The 26,339-nt window shown below is 49.8% G+C and overlaps 1 protein-coding gene across 1 annotated transcript in view; it reads right to left on the bottom strand.

The window, feature by feature from the left end:
• The window catches only part of LOC144784263 (E3 ubiquitin-protein ligase CHIP-like), a 188,346-nt gene that overhangs the window by 90,184 nt on the left and 71,823 nt on the right, over window positions 1-26,339 (bottom strand). The window contains exon 2 of the mRNA XM_078662930.1: window positions 6,921-7,119. Coding sequence (XP_078519056.1) covers window positions 6,921-7,119 — 199 coding nt within the window. The remainder of the gene's footprint in view (window positions 1-6,920; window positions 7,120-26,339) is intronic.

Here is a 26,339-nt window from a genome sequence, read left to right as displayed (position 1 = left end):
AGCGGGAGCTCTTTCCAGTTGGTGCCCGCAATGAGACCAGGACAGTGTCTCAAGTAGTTGAAATACAACAAAGAAATCGTGGCACACTTCTTGATGATTCACGCTGTTATTTTATTCACAAACGTGAGATAACAACTCCTACGCGTTTCGAACCGTAGTTCCTGATCACGGTAGTTTAAGTGATTGGTCCCTCTACTATTTCCACATTTATACCACTACATGCCCTAAACACTATCTGGGGCATGCTGGGACTTGTAGTTTTAAAGAATCAACAGTTTTTGCATTTTTATGCATTACACAGATTGGGTTAACAAATTAACGAGGATTCTTTTTGGTTACACCACTAAAAAAGCGTCCCTTAATTTAAAAGGGGTTTTTCCGCTTTTGTGACGCACCTGAACTCAAGTGCGTGTAAAATCAGGACTCGTTATACATAAATCTTGATTTGTGTGTGTAACTTAGGACATTGTGTCACTTTTCAATTCAGGGCTGAGTGCCCTACGTCCCCGCTAAGAGTTAAGACCTTCTCTGCTATGTGTTAGTAACAACGTTTGCTGTTCTTTGTCCTATTTTACTAGCTCAGGTAAGTTTTGGGAAACAATCTGTCTCTTTTCCTGTCATTAGGAATTCATATTCTTCAGTGAAACAACTATACATGTTTGCAAGATTGTCAAATTATAAATGTACATAAAGTTCTTCATCGGCGTTTAGGCCAGCCGGCTGTTTGGTTCTGAATCTGATAATTAGTTTAGACTCCAAGCGTCTCAATTTTTGAATGCGGTTGCCCCCTCTTTCATGTTGTTGAATACTTGCAAGTCCAAAGTACTTTAAGTCAAGCCACGTTTTTGTTTCATGGTTTGCCATATGTTTGGCAATGGCATATGAGTTGTCACCATTCTGAATTGCACGAATGTGTTGAAGTATTCTCGTTTTGAGGGAACATGTGGTGCTTCCAATATAAGATTTTCCACAAAAGCATTGCAGCATATAGACTACAAACGTTGATTCGCAGGTTATGCTTGTTCTGATTATGAAGTTCTTTCCTTCAGGATCCTTCAAATTTCTGATATTACGTCCAATCTTGCATGCCTTACAGATTTGGCATTTGCTGAATCCTCGTTTCCTTATGTCCAGCCAAGATTCAGATTTCTTGATTTCAAAGTGACTTTGGGTTAGTTGATCTCCCAAATTGGGTGCCCTTTTATATGAGATCAGAGGACGCTCACCCATTGACATTCCAATGTCTGGATCTTTACGCAAGATATGCCAATATTTCATCAATATTTTTTGAATTCGGTAGCTTTCTTTGCTAAAGGTTATTACCATTCTTGGCTGTTCATCCTTTTTCTTTGATGTTTGTGACGATTTATCTGTAGTTACATCCGTTGAGAGAGTTTTCTTGATGAGTGTGTCTTCTCTTGTTTTCAGTCTTGCTTTTGTTTCGCATACTTTGAGGTCAGTTGTTTTATATCCTCTTTGTTTGAAGCGTTCTTTAGTCTCAGTGAACTTTTTCTCCATTTCCATATCTTCCGAGCAGTTTCTTCTCATCCTCAGGAGCTCTCCATAAGGGATGCTCTTCTTCAGCTTTGATGGATGAAAGCTTAGGCCGTGGAGCAGACTGTTTGTTGCTGTTTCCTTTCTATGGACAGTAGTTTGGATTTTGTCATTTACGATATATACCTTTGTGTCCAGGAATACTATCTCCTTGGCGCTGATATTGTATGTGAATTTCAATCCCATTTGATTGTTATTGAGGATCTCAAAGAACGTTTGAAATTCTGCTTCAGTACCCTTCCATAGGATAAAGAGATCGTCAATGAATCTTAGCCAAATAGCTACCTTGGCCATGTGGTGGTCGTTTTCCTCTCTCCAAGCCACGCTCCTCTCCCACCATCCCATGGTGAGATTGGCGTAGCTCGGAGAGAAGGAAACTCCCATTGCTGTTCCACAACTTTGCTTATAAATGGTTTTGTTGAAGAGAAACACGTTATTATGCAGAACCATGGAAATCATTTCCATGATCATTTTTGAGTGTTCTCTTCGATTGATGGATTGCTGATCGAGGAAATATCTCATTGCCTTTAGTCCGATGTCATGGTTTATGGACGTATATAATGATATGACGTCAATTGTCACTAGCAAATACCCTGTTTGCCATTCAGTTTCCATTAGTATCCGTAAAAAGTCACCCGTATCTTTTATGTAAGAACTAAGGGTGGGTACAATTGGGGCTATGAAGTAATCCACGTAACTTGAAACAGTATCATAGAGACTGCCACAACTGGAAATTATCGGGCGGCCTGGAGGTTTATTTAGGGTCTTGTGTACTTTTGGTAGGAAGTAGATGGTCGGGGTGATCGGATTCTCCACCATTAGAAATTTTTTCTCTACTTCCGTGATTAGACCTTGTTGGTGCCACATGGTTAGTTTCATCTCTAGTTCGTGTTTCATATTACTAATTGGATTGCTTTTAAGTACTCTATAGTTGCTGGTGTTACTCAATTGTCGCATCGCTTCCTCCACATAGTGATCTTTGTCCATTACAACAATGTTTCCGCCTTTGTCCACGGGTTTGATTTCTATTTGGATATTGCTCTTGAGGCTTTGTTAGGCTCTACGTTCGCCCTTTGTAAGGTTTTCTTTTTTGTTCTTGTTGTAATTCTTTGGCATTCGTTCAATTTCATTCATCACTAGTTCATAAAAGGTGTCTATTTTGTTTCCCGGGTACAAGATGGGACAGAATCTTGATTTGGATTTAAATTCTGTGTGTTGGCGCTCATCCGATTTTATGCCCATTTCATCCAATAATTGGGTGTCTGATACTTGAGCATCATCTATCTCATTGGCTAGTTCGTAGGCCACTCGGATGCTTGGCATGTTGGATATTTGATATACATCCTGTGAGCTAGATGATTCCATTTGATCTTGGCTCTTCCTTGTATTTATGGATTTTTTTGCGAAGAATTTCTTTAGTTTTAATTTCCTCGTGTATTTATAGAGATCAATTCTCGTCTCCGTTAGATCTTGATGTGTTTCGGGACAAAATGAGAGTCCTTTATTAAGCAACTGCGTCTCTGTCACTGTTAGGTTGTATCTTGACAGATTGATAACTAGATTTGGCGTTATTCTTTTTACATTTATTGTTTCTTTGTCTCTGTTCGGGCCCTCAGATTGTATCTGCTTCCTTGTCCGCTTGCTGCGTCTTGTTTTGCGCCTTGGTTTCCTTGTGCTGAGTATCCCCTTCCTCTCGCCCTGCTTTTGTTCTGTCCTCTGCCTCTGGGATTGTTCCGCGGTGCTAATTGTTCCTGATATAGCAGCTGCATTTCGTCTAAAAAAGAAAAATTGTGTAATCCTGGACGTCTTTGTTCGCCCTCACTGAGATCGGATTCGGAGCCACTTGTTTGCTCCCCTGGTTTTATATTGCCTGTTCCCCATTGTTGTTTGTAAATATCGTATTTCTTAGCGAAAGTTAGGATGGTGCCATATTTGTAGTCATCTTGGTCTCTACAAAATTTCCGTTGCTTGCGGTTCTGTACCTCTTCCTCATGTCTGTCTAAATTTTTTTCCATTTCGCTTCTGAGTTTTTTATGGGTACCTGCCTCTTCATTCATGGCTGTAATTTGCGTTTCTATTTCAGCAATTTTCTCATGAAGTTCTTGCACCTCTATTTTTGCGTATTTAATAATGATTAGCATCATATTGTTGGAGCATCCCATGTTGTTCCTGCCCCACTCTTCCAGCATTTCAGGCTTTGTATCAGGGTGATTCGGCAGCGTGAAGATACGGAGTCCTCTAGGTACCATTTTGCGCTCTACATATTTCTCTAACGTTATTATTTCCCATTCTCTTGAGATTTCCTTTCGCATTAGTTTTTCTAGTTGTGTGAATAATATTTTACTGGTAGTGGCAAATGGTTGTGATGTGATTGCTGTATTGTCTCTGTTCTCCGATGTTGAGCCGTCTTGAAAAATGCTCTCTGCCTTTGTTAATCTTTTAGCTCTTCTTTCTTCCATTGTGTCACTTTTGATTGATGTTTCCCGTAGCTACCGGTCACACAGTTTTGTTTTTCGGATATGGTGAGGGACGTTTCACCGCTACTAATGGTTCTTCTTTTAAGAGAGGGGAGAGTTTGTCGCATGCCCCTAATCACGTTTGTTCTCACAGCTATCAAGAAAAGTCTACGTACGAGTGTAGTATTTAAATTATTTGACTTGCACTTGCAATGTTTTGAGAGTTCGTACGAGTTCTAACTGCGGCTTAAACACACAAACTGTCATCCAGCAAAAGCGTGTCTCTTACCTGGGAGACTCCCGAATTCGCACAGGGTCCTCCGACTCAGCGCGTCGGCGCTCAACCAGGTGTTTACACAAATCCTTTTTGCTGTTGGATGGCTGGTCTCCGTATTCGTCCTTGGATTCCAGGCAATGCTGTAATGCTTGTTCGTGAACCGTCGGATATGCTGAGTTCACGGTGTGTGAAACGCCGGGCTCCCCGCTGTCAGTAGATACTAACAAACAAATTGTCCTGTCGCAGCGGGAGCTCTTTCCAGTTGGTGCCCGCAATGAGACCAGGACAGTGTCTCAAGTAGTTGAAATACAACAAAGAAATCGCGGCACACTTCTTGATGATTCACGCTGTTATTTTATTCACAAACGTGAGATAACAACTCCTACGCGTTTCGAACCGTAGTTCCTGATCACGGTAGTTTAAGTGATTGGTCCCTCTACTATTTCCACATTTATACCACTACATGCCCTAAACACTATCTGGGGCATGCTGGGACTTGTAGTTTTAAAGAATCAACAGTTTTTGCATTTTTATGCATTACACAGATTGGGTTAACAAATTAACGAGGATTCTTTTTGGTTACACCACTAAAAAAGCGTCCCTTAATTTAAAAGGGGTTTTTCCGCTTTTGTGACGCACCTGAACTCAAGTGCGTGTAAAATCAGGACTCGTTATACATAAATCTTGATTTGTGTGTGTAACTTAGGACATTGTGTCACTTAAACTACCGTGATCAGGAACTACGGTTCGAAACGCGTAGGAGTTGTTATCTCACGTTTGTGAATAAAATAACAGCGTGAATCATCAAGAAGTGTGCCGCGATTTCTTTGTTGTATTTCATATATATATATATATATATATATATATATATATATATATATATATATATATATATATATATATATATATATATATGAAGCACTTTCATGGAAAAAGAATAAATGGAAGATTCATAGTGCTTATTGAATGTTGTGAAATATCTCTTGAATCTCGTAATTGTTGTAAAATTGGTGCCCCTCTGCAAATTTGTTTTTTACAGATTTTCCCTAAGGTTAGGGTGGCACATTGGCAGCGGGTGTCTACAGGGAGTGCACACAATCAAATATTCAATTGCATGATCTTCAGATTTTAATTTGTTGCGATCTTTTGGAAAACATTAAGCTACAGATATGATGTTCAGCACAAGCAAACGGGGCATCACACTTTGAAGAACATTTACAAGGCGTACTATCAATGACCCCCGCCTTAAAAAAACAAAAACAAAAAAAACACAGGGCATTATCGTACAGCTGCTACAACTATGCGATGTCTCTGGGAGAAAAAAGCTCTACTATTGCTCCAGTACAGTTGTCTGATTCTCTTTACTGTGTGTTGGCTTGTGGTGGGCAGTTTATTCATGAAGCCCCAATAAACACTTCTGACCCAGATGGTGAAAAAATACTCTAAGGTGGGCTTAGTGACTTTGTGAATTTGGAGTTCCAGTGGTTGTGATCACAAGCAATTTGATGTATGTCTGAAAATGAAGTCTGAGTAGTAATATTCCAACCCTTACACTAGACTGCAAGAGAGGAGGGGGTGGGCAGTGTTATTTCTTTAAAGAGAGACAAAATATTTTAAACTGAAGTCATGATTCATAAAGTAAGCAATGGTGCCTCTTGAGGGTCTGTACCATCAGATTTCCTAGAATGGCTATTAAACAGAATGACTTAACAGGGGATGGGGGTCTTACTAATATGTCACTACTTAAATCTCCCTACGACGAAATCTCAGACGCCTGTGTAAAGTCTACTTCTGGTATGAGAAGTTAAAAGTTCAATATTTAACGCAGTGGTAATTTGCAAACATGAGGATTCAATGTGTTTTATTGTGTATTTTTAACTGGGCAAAGATACACAGACCCGGATAGTGTGCAACTGCGTAGGTTAAGAAAAACATTTGTAAAGTAGGTTTGGAAATAATGTAAAGGCAATTTCAGGAGCATGCCTGCCTACTGCATTCCGAATCCAGGTTATTCCTGATTAATGATGGGCTGGTTGAATGAGCTTTATTGGAGAGTGGGAGCTAAGAAGAAATGGAGAAAGCTTGAGGTCAAATTTATTTCAATTTGTAAACACCTTCCCAAAACTGGTAGAGAGCTTTTTACTTAGAAGGGGCTTAAGTCCCACAACTAACACATACACCGCCATTCCTAATGAAACAGGGTGAAGCACTTTATAATAGGCACCCATCTCTACTGACGATTGTGCCACAGACTGCCCTATAGTGATTTTTCCTTGGGAAATGAAGTCCCATATAAGATACCCATTCTACGGATTTTGGTAGAAAAAGAGTGGCCACCAATGCCATGAGAAGAAGTGACAAAGCCAACCGACTGTCTTCTAGATGTTAATAATGGCATAAGTCACTATAAAAGCATGGTGAACATAGCAAATCTACAAGCTAAAGGTCTTGCAGATATCTGACAAACCTAATTCATGAGTAGCATGTACCTTAACAGTGTATACCCATATTGGCAACCTTGGTACAAATCTCAAGTGACTAGTTCAACACAATCTCAGTAGTCACCATTGACCAGAGAAGAGAATAATACCGTAAACAGAAATGCCTATTCCACAATATGTATTTTGGATTACCTCTCTGAAGGTTAGCTATGGCTTCATCATAGTTCTCGAGCTCGAGCTGGCACTGCCCCAGGAAAAAGTGTGCTTTAACAGACTGGCTATCCAGCTCCAGGGCATGCTTGCAGTCTGCCAATGCCTTATCGTGCTGCTGCATCTTCAGGTGGCAGAGGGCCCGGTTGGTGTAGTACACAGCCACAGATGGGTTTCGGTTCTGCAAGACAAAGATACAGTCAGTCAGTCAAAAATACTATATTCGGTTCATATCAAAAACCATAAAAGTATACTACATAATTCATCAGAGTCAAGACATAAATTTAAAAGAAATATGAGACATTGATTTATAATCCAATCACAACAATTTCATATGTGTATAAAAACGTACATTTATAAATATTGATAAAAAAGGTAAAACCAGCAGAAAGAACAATTTAAAAGAAATGAAGCGCTTACTCCTAGATCCTAAGTATACCGTAATGTACACTGTATCCAGTTAATTTTCCTCCTCAGTCTCAGTGCTATTGTCAAAAAATTAGCTATATTAAAAATCTCCTATGTACTTGACAACAGCTGTAAATTTAAAAGGGCGGGTCTAACTTGTCTAAAGCCTTTGTCTTTAATGAGGGGAATGATGAATTTTTTTGCGGATAGGGCATAAATACTTACAAAAAAAGATAAAATGCATAGTGTCTTTAATAGAGAATCCATCACAAGAACAAATCTCCAATTCCGACTCCTTATTACATCCTGGGCGTTCTGTAAGGAGAAGGTGGAATTTGTTCAGCCTAAACTTAGTCAATAAAAATCGATGGTTCATGTTATTGACGATTCTCAAATAAGGTTCTATACCTCTGGTGGTTGTTAACAATTGATGAGCCCTTACAGTTGGTTTACGTAATTCATTTTCCTCTCTTTCCAGATATGCCAATTGTTTGTATGTCTCTTTGGCCCATTTTATATCCCCCTTCAGCAGCTTGTTTGGGGAGTTAAACAATTCCGGTCCACCCAATTTAGTTGCCAGTTTTTTTATATAGTTCAACCAGGGGATAGAGTGGCCATACTCCAGTGCTAAACAATCCCTCACAATCTCGTGATTCAGATCTAATTCAGGGTTCAGCCAAATAGAAATCCACTTCAATAGCAGGGCCAAGGCTATGCGATCTTCCAAATATTCAACCCCACACTCTTGGTGAACAATGTATCCAGGTGTAGACTGGGGGACGCATAACATAGATTTCAAGAACTTGTCCTCAGCCACCTGCAAGGCCTTTACATGTTTTAACCCCCACAGGTCAGCTCCATACATAGCTATTGAAGTGCATTTGGCGTCATAAGTTTTCAACACCGCCTCTATAGGCTCCACACCCAGTTTACGTGCAAAGTCCAGGACAGACAAAATAGACCTAGCAAAGGCATTACGTTTGGCAACCAACTGGGGCAACCAGGTAGAATTATCATCAAAGATTACCCCCAGGTAGGGAAATCTTGTAACACTAGATAAAACATTCCCTTCACAGTTCATAGTCTTGATTCTTTTAGGTTTACTGCCCACGATCATTACATGTGATTTAGGAAAATTTACACTAAGATCCAGCGCCTTCATAAAATTAGCAAAATAATTTAAAAGACATTGCAACCCCACTGCTGTGCGTGCTATTAAGGCGGCATCATCGGCATAAAGTAGTGCCGGAATAGAAAATTTGCCAGCCTTTGGTATATCTTTACACGCCTCAGTTAAAACAGCACCTAGGTCGTTAATGTAAAGGGTAAAAAGTAAGGGGGCCAAAATACAGCCCTGCCTAACTCCATTGATGATCCCAATCTTACCCGTACTGTTACCCAAACGGTCATACCTAACTGCAGCCGTAAGATCCCTATGTAAATCAGCAAGGAAATACACTATGTTTTCATCAACACCTAACTTGAGAAGCAATTCCCAAAGTTTGGACCAATTCACTCGGTCGAAAGCTGAGGAAAGGTCCATAAATGCTAGGTGCAAAGTACCCCTTTTAGCAATGGTGTATTTCCCTATTAACAGTTGAAGGTTGAGGCACTGATCTATAGTGCCTCGGCCTTTCCTGAAGCCATATTGTAGGCATGAGAAGGTATCTGTGTCCTCCAGCCAAGAGGTTACTTTACCAAGGACCACTCGCCCTAGCACCTTCACTGCAGCATCAATGAGGGAGATAGGGCGATAACAACTAGGATCCCCCCTATTTCCCTTCTTAAAAATGGGTACGATGACAGATTTGGACCAAGTGTCCGGAATACCTGCCAAACAGACCCTTTTAAAAACATTAGTTAAAACTCTAGACCAAGTCTTGACATCGGATTTAAAGAGGTCGGCAGGAACGCCGTTGGGACCCGTGGCCTTGTTGCTAGTCATCTTCCCGATTGCGTCTGCCACCTCTGACTCTGTAACCGTTAAAGTATAGGGATCTAAGATAGGGGAAGGTATAATCCCCACCCCAAGATGTTCCCCTTCAAAGACTGACTTAAAATGAGAACACCACGCCTGTTCCTGAATACCACAATCTAATCGGTCATTACATTGGTCGTGGAGAAAGGGTTTAATAACGACAGCCCAGAATTTAGCACGATTCCTGAGCACGTCTACAGAGGTTTGTTCATCCCAGGCCGTCTCCCTGATCTCCGGTCTTCTGGTGTCCAGAGCTTTCTTATAATTTTTCCTTAATAAGGCCACAGTAGCCCTATTCACAGGTTTACAGTTCAATGCAGCTTTTAGTTTTTGATTAGCTGACTAGCAGTTACGATCGAACCACCCCAGCTCAGCGAGATCCTTAACTTTCCCCGTATGTCTAAGGTCTACAGAGACCTGGGTACAGATTATTGAATAAGCCTCTAAGACCTCCTCGTTCCCAACTTAAATCCTACTTTAGTTATTAAATTAGTTTGGAAATCTCCAGGTATAATTCTGCTCCATCTAAGTCTACGTGCCTGATCAGTCGGACAAATGTCTGATTTGTCCGTTCTATTTTCCACTATCGTAGGCTTTATAATCAGGTCCGAAACACTGAGGACCACTGGATTATGGTCACTAAAATGTGTCCACACAGGCAAATATCCATTTATCCTATCCCCCAGTGTCGAGCTGATAAAAATATAATCAATTACAGAATTACAGCCATTTCCCTTAAAAGTAGTTATCTCCTTATCCAACATTATTGGGAGCATCAAACCATTGTCTGCCAGGATTGTCTCGAGGAGACCGCCCTGTGCAGAGTGTTCAAAATTAGTGTCCCCTTGTTCTACAGGTCCTAGTAGGTCTACAGACAGACACTCATCCGGACACCCATGAATGTTAAAGTCTCCCATGATTATGAAGAAACAATGAGTTTTATTGACCTCCTTGTATTCTGCCAAAAACAAATTTAATGTGGCCAAGTGATCGGTCGCGGTGACTCTGTCAAATGAATTATAAAAACTGACGATTAAAATAGTTCCCACCGGCGGGCGTGGCCTGGAGCCTAAGATGGTGGACGGATAGTTCTTGAGCTCCGTCCGTAGCCCACGATACTTGCTGGATATCCTGAAACCCCCATCTGCAACCCACCTGATTCTTGTGACGGAGGCACCCGGGGGGGGTTCTGCTTGCAGCGGAGCGGTGTTTGCCCACTCTGCCCGCCTCACAAACTTGCTGCAACATCGGCCCTGGATGAGGCCTATTGGACTCAGAGAAGCCCCGGGCTCGAGTGGTTGGCTTGCCCGGCCTGCCCATAGAGATTGGCGCGGTCCGGTCGGGACCCGGCGCCGAGTGCGGTGACGGACACCAGCCGAGGTCACGGGGCACGACAAGGCGCTCTGTTCCAACGAAGATCCTGCTGCCTCCCTATCTCCTGCTGAGCGCTGTCCGGCCTCCCTTCTGTGGGGACGGCGGACCAAGTGAGAGCTCCCCCTGCCCGGATTGCCGGATTGCCGCCCGCCTGCGGGATCACCGGATCACAGGTGCGCCTGTTCCCTGCGGCGCTGGCTGAGACTGCGGGGTGACCGACTCCGGTCGCCGGGCTTCGGAGCTGTGGACCCGGCCCCTCTGGGCCTCCTCAGGCACTGCGGTCCTGAAGTATACTTTGGCCGGCGCCATCTTGTTTCCGCGGCCGGGACGGACAGTGTCCCCGGGCCTGTGCGGTACCGGCTCCGCGCCGGACCCATGGGGCAGGCATTGGCTGCAGTACTCGCTTGTGAGGGGGTGTCCTATGAGTGCGGCGACCCTTCGGCCCCCGCCTACGCTGCGGAGCACTACGCGGCGTCCTGCTGGGTGCCCTGAATATTGAGCGGAGGCTCTCCTCTCTGGCTGACCGGCTGAACCCTCGCGGCGGGCTAGACGCCCGTTGCCTGCGGCGCCGACCGGGACTGTGTGGCGGACAGCGACGGACATCGGACACTAGCGCCGCTGGCTCCGGACCCCCCCTGCAGGCCTCATTGGCAGTTTGTTTTGGGCGCCATTTTGATACTGGGGCCCGGACGGGAGGAGCTTCTCTGGCCCACACACTGGTCGATTGCTTGAACTGCGTCTGGGATTCCACTGGGTGCGGCACCCCTGCGGAGGACGGTGTGCCCAGCTGGGTGCAGGGAACGGTAGACTACGGGACCTGACTGACGGAGCGACTAGCCTAGTGCTGAGGCGGGAGAGAGGGACGCCGCTCTGCAGACCTACCACCGCACGCTGGCCCAGACTTCTGTAGTGCACCTGCGTACAGCCGATTCACTGGACACTGGCAGAAGGCCACCTTACCTCCTTCATCTGTACTGCGAGAACCTACAGTCGACTTTGCACTCGGGGCCTCCCTGGATGAGCCACCTGTTCTGCAACTGACGTCAAGGACAGAGATTCTACGCGCTATCTGCCGGCTCTGGGCCTGTGCTGCTCCCACCCTTGCACAACACCGCTCCCTGGCCCTGCGACGACCACAGTCCGGCGCCCGGAGTAGTCACGGGAGAAGACAGCGGCGAACGGCTGTGCCCTTTCCGACGCCACCCTGCTGACAAGAGCCATGGGCAAGCCAAGGGGCAGGACTCATGGACAAGGCGCTGCGACGGACCAGCAGTCCACGGGCTCCGAGGACCCACTGGCTTCCTCCAACGCGGACATCATCCCGCCGACTGGGAAAGGATCCCAGGATGCTAAATTGGACCTTATCCTTAATGAGATACGAGCGACCCGTGAGGCCCTGGAATCGCGTATTGACAACATGGCGACGGGCCTGTCACTACTTAGGGCGGACCATAACAAATTGGCGGAACGGGTGACGGAGCAGAAACTGGCGCTGAATGACCTGGTGCCACAACAGACGGAGCATTCCACGAGGCTGGAGGGAGTGGAAAAACAGCTTAAACATCTCTGGGATAAAGTGGATGAGGCAGAAGGACGTGCGCGCCGAAACAACGTCCGCATACTGGGCATACCGGAGAGAAGCGAGGGGAGGAACCCCACCCAATTCGTGGAGGACTGGCTACGGAAACTAGTGGGCCAAGAAGATCTCACTGCGCTGTACAGCGTGGAGAGGGCGCATCGGATGCCTCCCCGGCCCCCCAAACCAGGGGCGCCCCCTCGTCCTCTGATCGCGCGCCTCCTTCATTTCAGAGACCGGGACACTGTGTTGCGTGCAGCCAGGGAGAAGGCACCGATACGATTTGAGGATAAGAACATTTCAGTCTATCCTGATTTCACGCCCACTGTACAGCGCGCCAGGTCCACCTTCATGGGTGTCAAACGCAAGTTAAGGGACAGAAATATGAAGTATGCGCTGCTGTTCCCTGCTCGGCTCAAAATCATGCACGACAACAAATCCCACTTCTTCGAGTCACCGGAAGAGGCGGAGGAATGGATGGAGGTCACTCTGACACCGCCGACCTCACAGGACCCACTCGGGGAGCACCGGGAGGACGACCTCAACGAGCGCGGAGACACTTCGGACAGAAGACACAACACTTCGGGCCCTGGTCTCCACTCTTCCAATGGACCCCCTGTGAGGACGCATCCTCCTGATGCTCGAATGGACGACCACCCATCGGCATCTCACCGGCAGCAGCTCACTGAGGAGGCCCTAGCAGCACATGACGCCAGCGCACGTAGCGACAGGCGCTCCGCCACCACTGGCACCCATACAGAGGTATCCGGCTCAATGGATAGCTTGCCGCTGTTCCCGAAAGTTACAGCCCAAATGGCGGAGGAGTTCTGATCTGCTGAAAATATGATACCCTCCGGGTGGTAATGTATACTTGAATACCCCCCCCCCTCCCCCTCTTTTCGCAATTGGTGGGTTGCGTGGGGACCTCGCTTTGTTGAGGACTACCGAGCCTATGCAGACCGTTTAATGACAGTCGACGGAGGCCTGTCACCCCCCGGTCTGCACATGGACTCCAATGACTTGTGCCCACGTTGGGCACCACAGTTTGGATCCCGGGCACGTTGGCTTGGGGACCTTTTTGTTAAGGGGTTATTTGTTTCCACGACACACTCACCTCATCTTAGCGCAAAACTGACATGGGGCCCTGGGAGTCTCACAAAGTCGCACCACATGATTGGATATGGGGCCGCTTAACAATTACCAGATGTGCACCTGGAACGTGCGTGGCATGGGAGCAGTCCAGAAACGCCATAGAATTTTGGCCCAGCTCAACCGCAGGGGAACCCAGATTGTATGCCTGCAAGAAACGCATTTGAACGCCTCTGAAGCAGTTAAGCTGCGCAAAAAATGGAGGGGACAGTTATTTGCTACCTCTTATTCTGCATTTTCAAGGGGGGCGGCGATCTGGTTCCGTGGCTCTGTCCCCTTTCAGATGTTAGAGCATAGAATTGATAAAGAGGGCCGATATGTATTTGTGCGGGGGATGTTGGACGGGGATGCTGTTGTATTTGGCTGTGTTTACTCGCCGAACTCTAATCAATCGGAGTTCTTGTTAACAGTGAATGAGGTGCTGTCAGGATGGGCTGATCATCGATGGTTTATTGGGGGTGATTTTAATGCTGTGCTTGATGTTACGATGGATAGGTCACATCCCCCTTTACAGGCGACTGAGAGTAGGAAACAGGCAGATGCTCTTGTTCGTTGGGCTGAGGGCTGGGACCTGAATGATGTATGGCGCAGTACACACTCACAGGAAAGGGAATATACCTTTTTCTCCCCACCACACCAGCTTCATACTAGAATTGACCACATTTTCTGTTCCCGCTCCGTAGCGGATACAATTGTTAAGGCCCAACACATGGGGAAAACCCTGTCCGATCATAGCTCTGTGGAACTCACATGGCAATGGGGCAGGCGTCTGGCCCCCATCCCTACTTGGAGACTATCCCCAGATCTTCTTGAAGACTCAGTGTTCAGGGCCTCCCTGGCCGACGCTATAGAAACATATTTCTCCACAAACATGGACACTGCCAGCACCCGTCAGGTGGAGTGGGATGCATTTAAGGTCTGTCTTAGGGGGGCGGCCATGGCCACTGGAATGGGCAGGAAGAGGGAGATAATTAATCAATTAAAGGAGGTAGAGGGCTCCCTGGCATCCCTAGAAAGTGAGGCTGCAGGCACGAATGCGCCCTTCACACCACTACAGGAGGCACACATTCGACACGCAGAGCTATTGGAAGACCTAAGGCTCCTAGACTATAGGGAATATACGAACAGGCAGCATACACAGGCAGATAGAGCTGGCCCCCTACTTGCCCGCCTATTAAAGGACTCACAAGTGAGCCACCCCGTTCTGAGAATCTTGGACCAAGCGGGAAATCCAGTCGCCACCCAGGTTGGGATCAACACTGCGTTCAGGGAATACTATACAGCGCTGTACAGTCCCCCACAGCCCCTTCCGGAGGTCGCATTTGAGGCCTTTACGGAGGACTTAGCCCTGCCTCGACTTACAGAGGGGCAGATCACGGACCTTAAGCGTACCATCACCATAGCTGAAATCAAACAGGCAATACGCGCCCTTCCTAAGGGTAAGACCCCTGGGACAGACGGCCTACCGGCCGACTTTTATGCAACGTACATAGAACTACTGGCCCCACGATTACACGCTATCTACTTGGAAGCACTGCGAACGACCACCCTACCGCAGTCGACTATGCAGGCGTTGATCACGTCCCTTTTAAAGCCTAACAAAGATGGACTTCAGATGGGTGACTATAGACCCCTGTCCCTTCTCAATACTGACTCTAAGATATTGAGCAAGGTGCTAGCATCAAGGCTCGTGCAATATGTACCTCAACTAGTCCACTCGGATCAATGTGGTTTTGTCCCGGGCCGCAGTACAGCCATGAACCTAAGGCGACTAGCCCAGCTCATGCTCGGTGATCGGGAGGACACGGGCTCTGAAGGCTGCATCTCACTAGACTTGAAACAAGCATTTGACTCCCTCAGGTGGGATTACATGTTTGACACATTGTCGAAATTTGGGATACCCCCCGAATTCCTCGATTGGGTCAGATTGCTGTATACAGCCCCCAATGCTAGAGTGCGCACCTCAGGTAATATTTCGGTCCCTATCGCTATTGCACGGGGCACCAGACAGGGCTGCCCACTTTCCCCCCTACTATTTGTCCTTGCCCTTGAGCCGATGCTCTGTAGACTCCGCCAAATGGCCCCCCGGTTTGGCATTATGCGACATGGGACGGCGCATATGGTGTCCGCTTATGCGGATGATATTATTTTATATTTCCGAGACTTGAGGAGCGATTTGAGCCCTGTTGCCCGGGTGTTTGAGGTCTTTAGGTCGATCTCAGGCCTGACCATAAGCGAGTCCAAATCATATGGCTTCACATTTGCAGCCGCTGGTCTGACTACTCCATTGCCCTTCGCCCCCCACGAGTTCCGGATGGCTGAAACCACCTTCAGATATCTGGGGATGCAGATTTACAGGGAAGCAGATCAGATGATAGACGGTAATCTTGGGAGGGCCATTAGAGCACTGAAATCGCAGATACAATTTTGGCTCACACTGCCACTCTCTATACCTGGCAGAGTGGCGATATCCAAGATGGTGATGCTCCCCCGCCTTCTTTACCACTTCACTAACTTGCCACACCTGATCCCGGCAGCTACCTTTAAGGCCCTGGACTCTCTACTTACCGAACTGGTATGGGGACACGGCCGCAGGCGTGTGGGCCTGTCCAAGCTGCAGCTCCCCTCTGAAGCCGGTGGCATGGGTTTGCCTGATTTTCGGGCCTACAACTATGCATGTCAATTGCAATGGCTGGCCTTCTGGGTGGCGGGCCGCAATCTTCATGAGATTAACATGTCGGACAGGGATCATGATTTGGGGAGATTACACACGTTACTTTTGCCTAACTCAATTGTACCTAGGGACGTCCCACCTCTCCTCAAACTGGCGATAACGTACTGGCGGAAGGCGTTAAAGTACACATCCCCTGAGTCGTCCTATGCCCCCACGATCCCGCTCCTGGGTATCCCGTTGGCTACCGGGACTCTATCGACGGCCTCGCTGGAGCAATGGCATGACGCCGGAGTGTCACACGTGGGTGACCTGTTCGCGGATGCACACCTACAGTCCTTTGCAGACTTTAGAGCTGCCCATGGAGTCCCTGGGGGCACCTTCCTGCTACACTCTAGCCTTCGCCACTATATCACACATAAGTGGTCCCCTAGGGGACTGGAGCCAGCTACGAATCCTCTCATCACCATGCACTACCTTATGGGCACGGGCGCCCACCTTACTAAGTGGCTCACTGTTAGTATTACGAAGGGGAGGGCTTTCGATCTGTCGCCACTCCGAGCAAAATGGGAGGTAGATATTGGTAGGCCCCTGAGGGATAAGGAATGGGAACGTATTCTTCAGTTCCCCAAAAGAGTGGCTAGAAACCCCAAGTTCAAGTTTATTCAGTCGATGCTTCTACACAGAGCCTACCTGACCCCACGCCGCATACACATGATGTTTCCTGATGCGAACAGTAATTGCCCCTGGTGTGACACCGAGGACGCAACACTAATACACATGCTTTGGCAATGCCCCAAACTAGGATACTACTGGACCACGGTCCATGATTCGCTCCAGGAAGTGGGTGCTTTGACCCGATCCCCAACATTGGAAGGCACGTTACTGGGGTTGGGGCCCTCACAGCGCACTAGAACCGTGGCGACACGCTTCGCGGATCTGGCCTTGTTGCTTGCGAAACGTGCCATCACTATGAGGTGGAAGTCGGCTGGGCCTCCTGACCCGGAGTTGTGGAGAACAGAGGTGGTGAGATGGGGTAAGGCGGAGGGAGTTGCACTGCAGAGGGAGGAATACAGGGGACTGAGGAAAAAACCAATTTCTCTGGACTGGTATACCATACTAGGTATGTTTGAAACAGTGGGAGACGGGGATGACCGGGATACTAATGCCTCTTCGATTGCACAATAACTGTGTCCTTGGTCGGACTGACATGCACTGTCACTAACCATGGTGCGCGATGGAGAGATGGGGGGGGATCCCCCCGTTTTATATTTTATATTTTATGTATTGGTCTGGTTCCATCCATGTGGACATTTGAATAGAGCCATATGCTGTGGTTCTCTGAGTGCCCCGGTCTACTGATTAACCAATTATATATTGTTATGTGAGTGTCGGATGGATCTGTTGGGGGAGGGGGGAGGGATGGTTTTGGACGGGAGTTTGCATTAAATATGACGGTTAATGTAACCAACAAATTGAAAATTAAGGAAACTATGCCATTACATGTTCTAAGCAACCTTATATGTGTATTACTCTGTATCCCTTCGGGATTGGAAGTATTTGTGAATGCTTTACCTGCTATGCTAATAAACAGATTTTCAAAAAAAAAAAAAAATAGTTCCCACCCCACTCAAACAAATTTGTACTGCTTAACTATTTCGTGAGCCGGTATCTAGTTGGGTGTGAGTGCCAGGGATAGTAGCCGAAATTTGGGTGACCAAGCCACCCTTCGCCCTCCCCATATTAGATTGGACCGCCGGGATGGAGTAACACGAATAACCATCCAGACTCAAAATGTTACCCGTATCCCATGTTTCCTGTAATCCTATGATATCGCCCATACTGATGAACTCTCTCCATGCTGGGTTATCTATTTTATTTTTAAGACCAGCCCCGTTCCAGGTTACCTGCTTTATCAAAGTATCCCGGGGACCTTTAACTCTTACCCCTGTCGCTGCATTTGGTGTGCTAACTGCAGCAACAGGGGTAATAATAGTGTTTTGGCTCCCTAGTCACTCATTTTCACCCAAACTTGAAAGATTATCAAATCTGTTGAAAACGGGAATGGAGAAATCATAGGGTGATCTCCCTTTGAATAAACCGCTATTTATTTGTCTAATCTGATGTGGTGGATAGAAAAAGCCCAATGGGAGTATGTTTACATACTCATTTTGGATTCTGGGTGACCCTGCCTGTCTCAATATGTCATCAACCAGCCTGGGGGATCTAAAGCTAATGACGACACAGTCGCCCTCTAAGCTTTTTTTTAGTCTTGCCCACCCATGGGACCCTCCTGACCATCTTAATGTTATTTTCCAGGTGTTCACCCAGATCTGTTTTATTTGACAAATAAAACAGGGTTTTATTTCTTAGTGAGGTCCAGTGTTCATTTTGACCTCCCTTAATTTTCGGGACATTTGCAAGGATTATCGTATAGGGGCAAGCCTCGGCTGGTAAATTTTTTTTTTTTTTCAGAACAGATTTTATTAGTGTTATGGCAGTTGACAGAATACAAAAGAAACACTGCTTCCAAGATTGCAGAAAGACAGTGAGCATAGAAGAGCAACAGTGTTCAAGAAATTCAGTCAACATTATCCAACACCCCCCTCCCCGCATCCCCACCCGGTTCCCACCCCCCTCCCTGCACGGTGTTCATACTGTCCAGAAACAGGAGCCAAAGCAGCATGGTAGCGACAGGTGGTCAGTTCACATGGGGGTAGTACAGACGTGATCCATATCAGAGGCTTGTGGCGCCGGGGGGTCCAGCAATAGGCCCCTATAATCAGCCCATTTCTTCCAAATCCTATAATGTTTCTTGGGGCAGCCTCTGGCCTCAAAGATCGGGCGTTCCAATCCCATGCTAAAGTTCATGCCCCGCTTCCACACCCCCACTAACGGAGCCTTGGGGGCTTTCCAGGCTTGGGCTATATCCCGTTTGGCTATTGTAAGACCCAGAAGGAGCAAGTGCCGTTTATACAGATTACCCCCCACTTGTTCCATAACGTGGAGCAGGCCCAGCTGCGGCGTGCGAGGGAGCTCCCATGCCAACACTTCCTCCAAGCATTCCCACACACCGGTCCAAAACCTCTGCAGCCGTGCACATCCCCATACTGTATGTAAGAAGGAGCCTACCTCACTGCCACACCTCAAACAATCCGGGGAGGCTATCAGCCCCGCCTTCCACAACCGTTCCCTCGTGAAGTATGCCCTGTGCAGGTATTTAAATTGAATAAAGCGCAGGCGCACCGCTATCGCTGCTCCCCTAGGGGCCTCCAGGGCTTCTCTCCAGTCCTCCTCCTCCAAGTCTCCCAGATCGCTCTCCCAGACCGCCCGCAACTTATCAAGAGAGGGGGAACAATGCGTAACTAATGTTTGATATATGGTTGAGATTTTTTTCGATTCCAATTCCCCCATAAAGACTTTTGCTTCTAGGGGACTAAACTCCGGCAAGGACGACAAGTCCGCTAGTGTGGGGGTCAGGGCGTGGCGGAGCTGTAGGTACCTGAAGAATTGGGACCGGTGCATATCGAATTCATCCTGCAACATCTGGAACGATTTGAGGACTGTGCCCTTCAGGACGTGACCCAGCGCCGAAATGCCTATGGCATCCCAGCCCTCAAAGCCCCGGAGCGCAGCCAGGCCGGGCAGCCTCCCATTATGCCATAAAGGAGTCTCGCCCGTGAGCGTGTTCCACCATCCCATGCGGCGGAGCGCATCGCGCCACACTTTGAAGATTACTTGTGTGGCCCTCGGAAGTCTCTTCCGGATAGTCGCCGAGTATAAAATAGTATGGAGCGTGTGTGGGTCCATCATATACCTCTCTAGGGCATAGGTCGGGTCATTGCGATCCCCGTACCACCATTCGTTAAGAACAAGTAGGTGTGATGCCTGATAGTAGGACTGAACATCAGATGTGGCCAGCCCCCCACAGTAGGTCGACAGGAAGCAGGTGCGGAGCGCCACTCTTATCGCTCCACCGGCCCATAGGAACCGACCTAGAGCCGAGTTCACCTGACGAAACCACTGCTGCGGAACTGGGTACGGGTAGTTCTGCAATTGGTACAAAATTCGGGGTAGGGCCACCATCTTAAAAATGGCCGAACGGCCATAGACATTTAGAGGCATCCTGGACCACATCAGCATATCTGAGCGGATCCTGTCCCAAACAGGCACTACATTACGGGACCATGACACTCCCTGCACATCAGTTAGAAGGACACCAAGATATTTAAGGCCTCCCGCCGCCTCCTGAAGGACCGAGGCCCAGGGACCCAAAGTCCCCCTGTCGCCCAGGACCCACAATTTCGACTTCTGCGGATTGAGTCGGAGGCCCGACACTTCACCGAAAACGCGCATTATTTCAAGGACCCTCGGCCCCGATTTATTGAGGTCCGTAAGGAAGAATAGGACGTCGTCCGCATATAGCGCAATCCTGTCAGACGGGCCCCCCACCCACTCCACACCACGCAACTGGGCATCCATCCTCACCCAGGCCGCAAGCGGTTCCATTGCCAGGGCGAACAGGTAGGGTGAGAGAGGGCATCCCTGTCGGGTGCCACGACCGATGAGGAATGTGTCAGAGGTGGCTCCCGCTATTCTGACCGTTGCCGTCAGGTCCGTATATAACAGATGAATGTACGACAGGAAACGTGGGCCCAAATTGAGCCGGAGGAGGAGGGCTCGGAGGTATGACCAACTCAGGGAGTCGAAGGCCCGGTCCATGTCCGCCAGCAGGAGGGCCGCGGGGATGCCCGCCGCACGTGCCGCCTCCACCACCAGGTGAGCGCGACGTATGTTGTGTCTTGTAGCCCTGTGAGGCATGAAGCCTGCCTGGTCGGCATGGATCAGGTCCGTGATGTAGGGGAGAAGACGGTTCACCAACGCCTTAGCCAATATTTTCGCTTCAAAGTTCAGCAAAGAGATCGGACGATAAGAGTCCGGGCTGTCTTGGGGCCTTCCCGGTTTGCAGAAGACCACAATCTCGGCGTGTCGCCAGTCCGCTGGCAATCTGCCAAGCTCCCGAGCCGCCTCCAGTGCCTTCCTATAGCGCATCCCCAATTGGAGATGAAACAACTTCATAAATTCGCAGGGGAACCCATTGGGCCCAGGGGCCTTGCCCGTGTTCAGGCCACCCAGAGCTTCCCCAAGCTCCTCTGCCGACAGTGGGAGATCTAGGCGGGCCCGTGCCTCATCCGAGAGCGCCCGGGGTGGAAGGTCTGCGAGAAATCTGTCAATCTCCTCCGCTGGGAGAGATTCCCGGGGGGCATACTGAGTCTCGTAATATTGGGCAAACATCTGGGCCAGGACCTCAGGGGCCGAAATAGGGCCGCCCGCAGCATCTCGGAGACCCGGCAGGGGCTAGGCTTGATAAGTGCTTTGACATAGCCTATATAGCATTGTGCTAGACTTGTCCCCCCATTGATAGATTCTGCTCTGCGTAGCGAGCCAAGCCTGTCGGGCTTCATCTAACAATAGCGAGGTGTATGACCGCTGGAGGTGCAGGAGCTGGTCCACGGCTACTCCATCCTCCCCCGTGAGACATCTGGTCTCCTGGTTCCGCACCCGGTCAGCCGCCTCCTCCACTTCTTGCCTGCGGGCCCTACGATTCGCGGCGCACCACGCAATGTCCACGCCCCGAAGGACGGGCTTGAGGGCCTCCCACAGGGTCATGGCATCTATGCTCGGGTCCTCATTCTCTGACCAGTAGTGCGAGATAGCCTCCCTCATGTGCGATTGATAGTCGTGGCGCTGCAAGTGCCACACAGAGAGGCGCCAGCGAAACGGTTGTCGCCGCACACCGAGGCTCAACATCAGGGCGACCGGGGAGTGATCCGACAGGCCCCTCGGAAGTATGGAGGTGGAGTCAATTCTGCCCAACCAGGGTTGCGGGACGAATAGGTAGTCCAGGCGCGAAAAGGATTTGTGGACCGCAGAGACAAATGTATATTCACGATCACATGCATGCTGGTGGCGCCAAGTGTCAATCCATCCCATCCCCTGCGCCATCCTACTCAGCCTCGTAGAGGCATCCGACAATTGACCGCCCCCAGGCCTACAGCGGTCAAGTCTCCCATCCATCACATCGTTCCAATCACCACCCACTACTGTCAACACATGCGGGAGAGTCGTCCATACCTCGAACAGCCGTTCAATCAGGGCATCTTGGAGTGGGGGTGGAGCATACACACTCCCGAAAACCACCGGCTCACTCCCCAGACTCCCCTTAACAAAGACATACCGACCATGCACGTCCAGCCATTGTGTTTCATGTGTGTAGGAGACCCTACGGTGTATGAGAATTGCAACTCCTCTGGACCCTCGTGCAAACCCAGCATGGAACACCTGATCATACCCGTATCTGCGTAGACTCAGAACCTTGGTGCCCAAGAGGTGTGTCTCCTGAAGGAGCAACACATCCGCTCTTTCAGTCTTCCCCAGACGTAGAACTGCACTTCGTTTAATTTTGTCGAGCATCCCTCGCACATTCCAGCTCAAAATTCGCATTGAGGCCAGCGGGGGGCTCGTCCCCAGTACTTCAGCCGCCATCAATCATCCAGATTCCGAAATCGTCGGGCCACTGAGGCCACACACACATGCTCAGTCGTCTCCAGGTTCCCATGTACACCGTGCTAAGGCCCTTCCCAACTTCCCTCCCCACCATCCCCGGAACCCCCAAACCCCTGCCCCTCCCCCTGCAAACCTTCCCCAGACACCAACCACACCAACAACCTCCCCTCCAACCCCCCACCCCATACCTCAGCAACATTGAAGTACCTGTCGCGATGCAGGCAATCTTAGCCCTCCAACGGGAGGCCCAAGACCCACTGCACCAATGGATCCCACCCAACTACCCACAAAGTGCCCAACTACTTCCCACTCAACACCTGGGAATGAACTCCGGGAGTAGGCTCGCTCTCGCACGAGCGTCTCCCGACCAACCGTCCATCCATGAACAGGGAGTCATGAAGTCAATCAGTACGTGGCATGTCGAAGAGGAGCGGCTTGCTCCCGCCACCAAGGCGTCTCACCAACCCTGTAGTTCCACGGTGCGCACCAGTACAAGCGTGGGGGTCTCAGGATTTCGAAGGAGAAGAAGCCGTTTCCTCCGGAGTGTCCGCCGTGGCATCACTCGGAGGCGGGCGCTTCTGAGAGCGCGACCTCCAGTTACTCTTACTGCGTGATCGTCTGGGCGTTCTCGGGGGTCTTTCGGTGGTTGACGAGTCCGAGCCCCTCCGAGGGGGGGTGTTCACCTTGACTCGCACCGTCTCGTCCGTCCACTCAAACACTTCTTCCGGGGAGTTGAAAAACTGAGTGCGAGATTGGAAGACCACGCGCAGGCGAGCCGGAAATAGTAGAGCGTAAGGAATCTTGAGTTCCCGCAGCCGTGCTTTTGCCGCAGTGAATGACTGTCTCTGCTGCTGAACTAGTTTAGTGTAATCCGGGAACACAAGGATCTTATGATTTTCAAACATCAGTGGGTCCTGGGCGTGGGCCTGCCGTAAGATAACATCTCTGTCATGATAGTTGAGCAGTTTGGCTATCACCGAGCGAGGGCGAGCCCCAGTGGGCGGTTTGGGAAGCAGTGCCCGGTGTGCCCTCTCCACCACAAAGCAGCGCGACAGGGAGTCCGGGGGGAGCCACCCCTCCAGCCACCGGGTCAGGAAGGCCTCCATATTTCCTTTCTCGCAGTCCTCCGGGAAGCCTATAAAGCGTAGGTTATTCCTTCTGGCCCTCCCTTCCACGTCCTCCACCCGCAGCGCCAGTCCCTTCTGTATCCCTTCCATGGCAGCAACTCTCTTTTTGAGATTCACCACGTCGTCTTCAACTTCAGTGATTCGAGTTTCTGTTTCGGTGATTCGTGCCACTGCGTTGCGCAGGTCCTGTCTGAGCAAGGTCACATCGGCCCCAACTGCTCCGATTTTCGCGTCGAGCATGTCCCTTGATTGTGTGATCGCCGCCATCAACGCCGCGTTGTCCGGCCCAGAGCCCTGGGGACCTCCGGACGCCCCAGCACCTCCACTGGGTCCCGCGAACTTGTCCATCGGTCCCTGTTTGGGAGCATTCCCACTATTGCCCCCTCTCGTCATGTCGCCGGCGGAGTGGTGACCCCAGGTGAGGGGGGCTGATGGACTAGGGGCACCCCCGGCTGAATGAGTGGTCGCAGGCAGCAAGTGTCCCCGAGGCCGCCCAAGTATATTGTGGCCCCGTCGGCGATCGAGCGTGGTGCACTCTTTGATGAATCAACTGCTGGTCACCAACCTGGTAGTGGTCGGAGAGGCGCTGCACCACGGTGCACGCGGTCGATGGGGGGTCGCCCACCCCTCGGATTGGTCCGTCTGGGGCGCCCCAGAGTCCGCACCACGCTCTCAGGTGCCAAAAGTGGGCCTGCCGGCTGGGTTGGCGGCCTGCAATAGTCCGGGAGGGGGGGGTCTCCTCAGCCCTCGCCGCGGTCCGAGGCAACCGCCGAGCGCGCCCTAGGTGTTTGGCGCCAGTGCCCGGCAGGGGCACGCTTCAATGAGGATGGAAACAGGCAGGAGAGTTGGCAGAGCGTTCGCCCTCCCGCCTTGGCAGCAGGACTGTGCCCCGCGGCTCGAGACCGCCGCCGAAGGGGGCAGACACGTCCCCTCCCCTGCAGCACCACGGCTCCTTACCCCCACCTCGAGCTCCGTGTGCGCTCCGACTGCTCTCTTCCCCAGCCGCCGCGTCCGCCCTTGCTCCGGATGGCTGCCCAATCCTCTCCGCCGCTCCGCAGCGTTGCGCAGTGTGTCGTGGGCGAGGCGGCACTTCCGGCCGGCGCCACCCGGCTCCCAGCTACTTCCGGTCGGACCGCACTGCAGCGGAGGTCCCGGCTGTGGTGTGTGATGCAGGCCTCGTCGCCAGGCGGGCTCCCAGCCGCCGTAAATCACTGATCTCGGGCCGCCGGGACTCCGAAATCGCTGTCGGGGTATCCCCGCGGGAGCCGCTCTCCGCCACACAAATTAGGGTGCAGATCGGTCAGGGCGACGCAGGATACCAGAAGGATAAGGTGACGGCGGGACGGAGCTCACTCAAGCTGCGTCCGCCATGATCGCCGTCTTGGCCACGCCCCCCTCGGCTGGTAAATTTAATGGTAACTCCCTCTTTTTAGGGGGCTGTGTTTGTGGGCTTATTCTCCCTGCTGGCCCCCGAGGTCCCTGTTTCTCACCCATGGTGGCTCCAGTAACTTTTGGAACCAGGACGGGAATACTTGGTGCTAAACTCTGAGGTATCACTAATGGACCCAATTTCTCTGTAAGACTAGCAACACACACAGGAGGTGCAACCGGATTTATACTACTGTCCTTAGTAGAAGCAGTTTCGCCCCCTGCTACGTCCATATACTTATTCAGGAGTCCACCTAATCTATTTACCTCCGCAGACATCCAGTCAAGTTTTGCCACTAAAGGTTTGATGATGCCCTTAATCTTTAGGTCAATGAGGCTAGCTAGCTGGTTGAGCTGTTCGTCATCCAATTTTACAGTGCTAGCTCCCGCTACTACATCATCTACTTTATCTAGGTTTTTGGTAGGTGTAACAGCTTTTTTTCTAATAGAACGGGTGCCCATACGTTTCGACTGTGTTTTTCGGCATGCTCTAACCATTCTAGATACAGGGGTCGGGGGGTGCTCTACCATGGTATCTATCGATACGTCCAGCTCAACATGTTCAGGCATTTCCCTATCATAGGCTTCGGAGTTAATGGGGTTACTACAGTCACCCTGACCCAGTACAACCGGGGGGGGGGGGGGGGGGGTGTGCACATAATAGATGGTAAAGGGTCGCAGCTTAGGCCTAAAGACTGTCGTCTTTCACTGTTAATATTGTTAACCACCTTAACTAAGTAGTTATCCATGGTGCCAGAAGCAGGTGAGGCACTATGTTTCGACATACTACAAACTGCAATGAGGGAGAACAGATGCAAATCAGGTATACTACACAATGTGTACAACACACACCCCTATCACCTTAGATGTGCTCTTGTTAAAGCTTATCACAACCGTAATGCAAGAAACTGGTATATTTAGGATCTCACTGTCTCTTTGAGGTGTAGATTAGGGGAAGGCCTCAGGATCCCTGCACCAAAGTCCGTGGCCCTGCCCTGCCTCGTTCTGCCCCGGACGGCCACCGCCAGCGCGCGTCCCGCGAGGGACCTCTGCCTTTTCAGCGCATCCGTGCGCGAGTACCGGTGGGCGTGTCACCACCAAGGATGCTGGGGGCTGTAGTCTC

Source organism: Lissotriton helveticus, chromosome 10, assembly GCF_964261635.1.
Source record: "Lissotriton helveticus chromosome 10, aLisHel1.1, whole genome shotgun sequence".
NCBI lineage: Eukaryota > Metazoa > Chordata > Amphibia > Caudata > Salamandridae > Lissotriton > Lissotriton helveticus.
The sequence above is the reverse complement of the archived record's forward strand: the minus strand, read 5'-3'. Positions and strand labels throughout refer to the sequence as shown.